An 8,531-nucleotide genomic window follows, 5' to 3' on the forward strand; every position below is an offset into this window, starting at 1 on the left:
GTTCCATTTCTCATTTTGACAGATGCAGCCACCAAAGCACCCAATTTTCCAGAATAGATCTGTCACTCTTAAAAGTGTTGGTTCAGGACTTCAGTGGAAACAAAGGCCTCTTTTATAAGGATCTCTAGAATGAAGACCTGTAGCCAAAATTCTCACTTCTACAGATAATTTAAGGATCTTCCTGTGATCCAGAATACACTTACAGAATGGACTATATACAGAGAAGCTCAGGGTTAAAACCCCTAAAAGAAAACAGAAGTGATGTAGTTGCACAAAACAGAGCTCAGATACAAAGTCAGCTTAAGTGCTGTCCACAAAGGAAGAACTGAAATCAAGACACCCAGAGAATCCAGGAAGCAAGAACACCAGAAAACCAGAATAAATTCCATGAGTAAGCTAATCCAACTTCTTTGTGCAGTAAGACAATCCATATTCTTTATTATTCTCATAAAAGAGAACAATTACTGAAGATAACTATCATGCAGCAACAAAATTAACTATAGCAAGGGAAAGACGTCATTTTTTCTAATAATTCCACTTCTCCTGCAAAGGTTACCTGTCTGTAACTGCACAGGTTGCCTGAGCTGCCTGTTTGCAGCCCGTAATTGGCACAAACTCCTACCTGCTGACCAGGAGCATTTGCTGACATGCTGGGCTGCCAAATTCAGTGCTACACATGCAATGCATTCAATCACCCCTTCGGTGCAGCAGCCATATTAAGTTGATTTTTTCATCACATAGGGCAGAGGACACATTCAAGTAGTTGGCAATATGATGGACTAACTCATTGAAAGTTTATTAGGAAAGCGATCAGTGTACATATGCACACACCCACACTCTCAATAAGAGTATAAGCACAAAAAAGCAGAGCTTTGAGTTCACAGCTTTTCTACCCTGCCCCCCATGCACACAGTACTGAAGCTGCTGAAAATTCCAGGACAAAGTCCAGTCCCACCTGCCTTTTTCTAGTTTCTGAAAGCTTTTTTTTTTTTAAACAGTAGCTTTATCACTATTCTTGTATTATGACTGCATAGAACTGCCCTAGTTTTTCGGTGAGTACCTGGAGAACAAGCTCAACACCACATACTCTTACAAAGTAGCATTAATAACTGCTTATGTTTTTACAGAAACATTTTCTGAATTTAGAAAACTAGAAATCTATTTCCTTGCCTCTTTTTCTTGACAACTGCTACTCTAACATACAGTACTGTAATTGCCCCCTCCACTAGACATTAGTGCTCCTCTCTAAAACCTGCTTAAGTATATAGCTTAAGCCTTTCAGCCACTCAGTGCACCAAGTTGTCTACAGTCTTCTCTCTTACTTGTATCATCCATGCACAAGCAAATACCACTCAAGCCTTTCTGATATCTAAGCTCACAGAGGATACCTACATGTGAAACTTATTTGTAAGAGATGTCCAAAATTTACACTAAAATACCTGTAGCATTTTCACCTGTTAATTTTATAGCTTAAATCTTTGCTTGTATGACTTTCTGCGGCAACCATTCATACTGCAGAACAGTGCTTCAGACAAAAATGGTTTAACTATTTAATATACTGTATTGCAAATATTAAGAAACTAATTTGGAACATCAAGGAAAATTTTCAGCATTACAGTATCTTATTAAACTATAAACAAACTTCAGCCTTCTCTCTGGATTTATATGTATTTCAAAAGCCGATACAAAAAGAAAAACATTACATAAGTACCAGTCACTCCTGTAGACTAGAATTTGAGTTGTCACTAGGAACTTAGCACTGCAGTATTTTTGAACAATATGCAACATTATATGTTCAGCTGAAAGGGTACTCTAATGCAATATTCAAACCTGGGTGTTTTTTTCTGAACTCTTGGGAAATGCGGGAACTCCACTGCTTCCGAGTAGCTCAATTATCTTTTTGTAAGTGACAGCAGGTAGCTATTTAAGTAGATCGTTTTGTTATATACAAATGCCACTACAGACAAGTCTTTGTACAGCTCTGCTTTACATCTGTAGCTTGGCTTAACCCAAAACATTAGTCCTGGAAAAGCTAGTTATGCCAACAGCATAATTACATTAAAATATTAATCTGGTTTTAAGTATGCAAAATATAGTCAAAGCAAGTATCAATTTCAGCTACTGAGTTTTCAAGCAAAAAGCCTTTGCAAAAGACAATTAAGGCTCCCATTACCCTACAGAGGTAACAATGAGAAACAGGTCTAAGCCACACGAGCACTGGTCTATTTTTGACAATGGTATTTAAGTATTTATTAAGCTGGTTTTCATCTATTTATTCAGTTGGCTAACATCCATCTACCACATATAACATTTGAAAATGCACACTTAGCAAGCTGCTAAAATAAGAAATCTGGATAGTGTTTGGTTGCATTTTTTTTTCTACTAACATAATAGGCAACAGCTTCTAGCATTTGTCCTGCTGATATACTTCAATTCTGCCTGAAGCAAGGATAGGAAAAGGTCCCCTTGATAGTACAAAATAGCTCAAGTACTGGAAAAAAGCCACCAACTATTTTTTAGTAACAGTATTTGCATAAGCAGAAAATAAACTCAGTTTCTCACTGATCTCTAGCAGTATTTAAGCATTAAGGTTTAAAATACAGAAATTTAATTATTTAGCCAATATAACAGTTCTACAAACTGTACCACAGATAATGTTGCACAGCTTATGACCAAGATCAATACTAAAAGCTAAAATCTTGCTAGTGACAGCACTACTACAAATTGGCAATTAACATTTCAGTCTACCAAACAACCGTTCTTCTAAACCCCACTGATGTATATCATTTATGTAAATATTTATTAGATCCAGTCATCATGCTACAGTATTAGGTTAATAAACCTTCTCACTGTGAGAATACAACAGCACAGGGCAGGAACACAATGGAATCTATATGAAATTTCATAGTAACTTTCCAGAAATATGCTTGTGGGCCATCAAATTCAGAGTAGAAGTACTGTAGATTTAAAATATTTATTTGTCTTCTTAGCATACCTCATGTATATTAATAGTTTCTTGTTCAATTCCAAAAAATAAATATGAGCTTTCAATTGAAAGCATTTATTTTCCTAGTTTTCCGAAGTGGAGTCTAGGGGGAAAATGCTTCAAACTTGTCATCAGTCTGCTTCGGTACATAAAAGCATCTCCTGTCCCAGTATTCATTCAAATCCAAGATATATTTTCTTCCAGCGAAATATGACCGGAGCACTCATTTTATTTTCAGCAATTCAGTCTGTTTCCATGGCAGCACTGCGGGATTCCTTAGCCACCATGAGTCGCATTAGCTGACTGTGGAATTTCTCGATCTTCTTTACGTCTTGTGCCTGGTCTGTTCTATACAGCAAACACTGTAAGAGAAAGTTGCTTAATATCAGATTTCACTTGAACTATTTTTATCCTGTTTATAGTTGCAACAATTTGTCCTTGGAATACACAAAACAAAGCAAGTACTTAAATGTTCATTTGTGGCATGTTGTTACCATAAGGCAGCACCAGCACAGAGCCACCCCGTTTTAAGATACACACACATCTGTTGTTACATTTAAGTTTCTCTGAAAGGCTCATGCCTTCCATTTTGAAAATAAGGAAGCTCAGGATTTATCCTAGTATATTCCCTCTCAAAAAACGTGCCAAAACATGGGTTTTATAGCTATCTTTAAGGACACCTTTGTTTGTGTTGTCTAAAAATGGAAGCAGACTTAAAACCTGAAATTACTTTCCTATTCTCTATATTCTGAAAGCAAGTTTATTTTGTCTTTCATACTCCTTAACATTACACTGCCAGTGACAAAAAAATAGTTCAGTATTTCCCACTGAAGAGGATCCCCTCCCCCAAGCAAAATCTGTTTTTAAGACAGTCGTAAACAAGGAACATAAAATTTGATTAAGACAAAAAGGAACTCCTTCACATGACAAGCCTGTAAATGCAAAAGGAAGAGTAATATGTGATTTATCATAGAAACACAGTTTAAGTTTTTTGCAGACTAATAATTTCTTACACTTGTGCAGCATAAGGATGACTGCCCAGGCTGATTTAACAATTAATAAACCCCAGAATGCTCCATTCTTCAGTGCTGTCAACACAATAACTTTTGCCAGCATTAAATTCCTTTTTAATTCAGAGATAAACAGTATAAAAAACAGTTTATTTTTTTTTTCTTCAGCTATATTGTTTCTACAGAGTTAGCAGCAAGGAAAACTTCCCTTCCTACCTTTAGAAAAAAAAAAAAAACAAACAAACAAACCAAAAACCCAAACCAACCTCCTGTCCCCCAACCAGTGTAACAGCTTTCCATGACTGGGAAGCAGAAAGCAAGCCTATAACGGAAAATAGTCCAAGTTCATCAGTCACCTGATTACAGCTTCCTTTATGGGAGATTTCAGTTTAATTGCCCTCCACTTTCCCCTGTTACCAGTGCCCCACACTCAACATCCTACCCACACTAAGCCCTATTATCCTATCAAGAAGTGTCATTACTGGAGTTTCACATCCCTCCCAGGTATTGGAATTACCAGTACCAGACGACTACTCCTGGAAATAAGAGATCTGATTTTTTCCAAATATGAAGATAAGGGCAGACTGTTTATTGTTGCTCACTCTGGACTGCAGAAAGCCAGCCACTTGGCTATAACATTACTAGCACCAAGAAACTGTCACTGGCCTGTGCATCCTGATGCGTTTCTACCTGCTGCCTACCATCTCACACACTAATCCCTCCCATGCTTTTAAGTGCCCTCCCAGACTATTTAGAACAAGGGCAAACAGTAAATGCAGTGGCTCCACCTCCTTGCACAGCAGCCCTTGGAAGGACATTGCAGAATGCCACGTTCTGTAAATGTTCCTTAGTTTTTACTTAATGCCTAACTGACACCGTAACAGTATTTGAGAAAATGGGATCTCTGAACTGCAAGTGCATCTTGTCATTCAGTCTCATATCACTGCACTGTCTCAATCATGAAGGAGTTTAACATACAGTTAGAAGTTGTCACCACTCTGAGCAAATAAAAAGGAACACACTCACACCAGTAAACACATCTGTTCGAAGATGCTCCTGGGATGCTTCAGCAAAAGCTGCCAATGTCATTCCATGAAGCATTTTCAGATAGACTGCCCAAGATTTTTGCAGTGCTCATCTTCCTTGTTTTCATAGAATCCTAACATAATTATGTTGACATCCATAAAGATCATTGAGGTGTCAGAACTTTTCCTGCACTGTGCAGAGTTGAACCATAGGTCAATGTCAGTCACAGACACAGCAACTAGGCAAGGCTGGGCACAGCAAGTTTTTAGAAGACTGTCAGGCACTCTCAGGGCAATGGCTAAGAGCTCTCAAGTTGACAGACAGCAAAATGCATGTCTGTGAGAGGTACAATAAGCCCTGAAAGTATAATATACTCTGTACTTACAGCTACGTCGTCTGTTACTTTGATACAGAGGTTCCCATCACAATGTCGGTATTTGAGAACAACTCGCACCTGAAATGACAAACATTTTAGGAATTAACATCTATAGCTATCAAGTCTCAGAACGCATCTAAAGGAAATCTGCCCAAATTCAGACTACCTTTTATTATAATTACGTACTGTGTCACATTTTCACCACCTCTACGGCAGTCCTCAGCTCTGCTGGCCACTAATCCTGCAGTCAGGATGGTCTGGAAGTTGAACCACCGCATTTCCCTGCCTAACATATTAAACCGGTGTTACAGTAGCATCAGGACGCTTAACATTAGGCAGGCTGAAAACCACTGTAAATACAGCAACGACAGTTGCCGAGATCTCAGTGACAAGTAAGAAACGATGAGAGTCATGTCAATACAAGTCACCCCCTTGCCACTGGATGTTTGTGTTTATAAGCTTGAAACACTTAAAAAAAAAATAGTTCTACAGGAAGACTTGAAAGGGATTAATTAAGAGTGGGGAAGCTCAACATTACTACTTTTTCTTATATATGATACCTAAACTATTAAAGAGTTGTATTTCCAGTCACTACAGTTATTTCAATAGCTGCACTGCAGTCTGCAAACAGATTTGAAGTGTTCTGATGTTTTTGCAAGGGGAAAGGGAAGATACAAATAATAACACTTTTAAAGTAATTAAAATCAGATGAGTGAAAGAGTTCTTTCAAATCAAATTGCTTTCAAGATCCAGTAAGGCTAAATTCAACCTCTCACTAAAACAGTTACTAATGTAGTCACCAGCCCTGAGCTTTAACCTATCCACAGTCCCTCTGGACTCTCAAATCACCAAAGTTTTCAAAGCCATGGTGATAAAAATCAACATCCTCAGCAACTGACTGAGCATTAAATGCTTCCTACTCAATGCAGAACTGGCCACAAAAACCTTGTATCTATTGTTTCTAGCCTCGGCTAGCATCAGTAACTAGAAACAAAGCAAGATGTCCTTCTGAGAACATTCTGAACTCATACTATAAAAAGGTCTTTGTTGTACAGTGACCTTTGCCAACGGTCAACAACTTCCTTGACTACAAAAATATATTTTGAAATTCCTGCTCTGAAATGGCTCTCATCACAGATTTATCCTCCTTGTTTAACAAACTGTCATCTTGCCACCACACAGTTGTGTAACACAGTGCATCCCTCTACCCTAAGCAGACCCAAAAACACACGAAAGGCTGCCACAAGCAGACATGGACTAGATAGATGACTTGCTCCTGCAAAAGGCAAGACCACTCACTACCTAGTCTCACCAGCCCACAAAGAATGCACACCCCATCTCCCACAGCTCCTGTTCTTCCTTCAGTTCCTGTACAAGCCCAATTAAATACAGAAGCTCCCCAGGCTAGTTTTCTGGCAAATTAAAAGGCAAGTACTCGTGTTTTGACCCTTGGGCCTACATAAACTCCTTCATAAATAGATATATTTATTGCCATAGATGAGAAGAGATTCCCTTTGGAGGCGCCTTAAGGGGAAGAGCAACTCCTGATTGCAGCAGCATCCCTCCCAAGCTCTTTCATTTAACTGAATGTTACAGAGTACAAGAAGGTAAAACAGGACAATTTTATTAGGAGTAGACAGGTAGCAACTGCATATGATGTGGTCACCTATCCTAATTAAAGGCAGATGTTAAACACTACCTCTGAAGGTTTCTCCATGTCCCCTTTTTTTTGGTGAAGAAAACTGGCCTTTTTTACTGAAGTTCTCACATACATGACTTCCATATTACCTTTGTCACTGCTTTTTGGCTGAATTATAATGCTTTTTCTGAAGACTGAAGTTACTTTTAACATTTGCACAAACTATAATCCTGAAAAAGTCACCAGAAACAAAAAGCAGTCATATACCAAGAAGTTAATTCCTAGAGCAATTACTTGTTAAGAAGCTAAAACCTTCCAGTCTGAAATGACACTGCAGGAAACAATGTAATGTAAGAACTAATGGATGCTTTAATTTTTTTAGGAAGACAAATTCAAATGATAGAGTCTTAAATGTTGTACACTCATAAAATAAGCCAATTCTCGATACACTTTTCATTCAGTAGAGCTGTTAATCCTGGTTTCTAACACACAGGTACACTGCCCATAAGCACAACACCTCCTAAGCTGGGTTCTGGAGGTTCATACACGTCGCTGACACCACCTGAACATCATTCCCTGCGTACGTTTTCGGAGTGTGACATTAGAACCTTCTTCTGTTTCGTGGAAACGGGATGCCAGGTGCGACACCAATGAGTAATTCCTGTCGTGGCTGCTGCTTCTTGCCCCCCTCCCCATGCAGGCCACTAGAACGACACATCGAGAAACCCTTCCAAGCGGTTACCGCCGGACCGCCACCGCCGTGGACAGCCAAACTGCGCACCGCCGGGGCCACCTTCGGGACCTGCAGTGCCTGCGAGACGCTGTAGCAGACTCCGCGGCCCAGCTGGGACACGCAGCCTCGCCGGCAGGCCGCACCGCCCGGCTCTACAGCGGGCTCTACGGCCCGGCGAGGCTCAGAGCACCGCCTGCCTCTCCGTGCGGCCGGAGGACATAAAGCGAGAGCACCGGAGCCACCAAACCGCCTCACCCCAGAGCCGCTCTTCCCCGGGCCTACCACGGGCGGCGGAGCCCGGCTCGCTCGCCCGTCCCTCCCGCCCACAAGCAAGGCCTCTCGGCCAAGCCACCCGCAGCACCTTCATGGGGTCGGCGAGGTAGAGCTTCTCGGCGGCGCGCGTGAACTCCTCCCAGGCCTGGTAGTGCGGCATGGCGGGGCCGGGCCGGCACGGTACTCCGTTCCCCCTCCGGCGGCAAGATGGCGCCTGAGCCGGGCGCTGCCTTACCGCGAGCCGACACCTCCCATTGGTCGGCGGGAAACAGCCGCCCAATCGCGAAGAGCGTGAGTCAGAGATTCTGGCCGCGCGGCGGGGCGGAAAAGGGAGCCCGGCGGGCGGCGCGGTTGCCACAGCGACCCCTCCCGGAGCGGCGGGATGCCTGCGGGCACCGCCCCGCCCACAGCGGAGGTGAAGGCTCCCATTGGTGGCTGCACCGCCGCATGGGAGCGGCGCGGGCTGGCGGCCGGCCGCCCTGGGTCGC

General features: G+C 41.7%; 1 protein-coding gene across 1 annotated transcript; it reads right to left on the bottom strand.

Moving 5' to 3' along the window:
- Positions 1-1,442: 1,442 nt before the first annotated feature.
- On the bottom strand, positions 1,443-8,268 carry SRP9 (signal recognition particle 9). The gene is made up of 3 exons (XM_086745090.1): positions 8,132-8,268; positions 5,408-5,476; positions 1,443-3,348 (listed from the first exon to the last, which is right to left on the bottom strand). The coding sequence occupies exons 1-3, from the start codon at positions 8,201-8,203 to the stop codon at positions 3,229-3,231; spliced, it is 261 nt and encodes an 86-aa protein (XP_086601216.1). The 5' UTR covers positions 8,204-8,268; the 3' UTR covers positions 1,443-3,228.
- Between the last annotated feature and the right edge of the window lie 263 nt (positions 8,269-8,531).

The sequence above is a fragment of the Chlamydotis macqueenii genome, chromosome 3 (genome assembly GCF_036417535.1).
Source record: "Chlamydotis macqueenii isolate bChlMac1 chromosome 3, bChlMac1.mat, whole genome shotgun sequence".
Classification (NCBI taxonomy): domain Eukaryota; kingdom Metazoa; phylum Chordata; class Aves; order Otidiformes; family Otididae; genus Chlamydotis; species Chlamydotis macqueenii.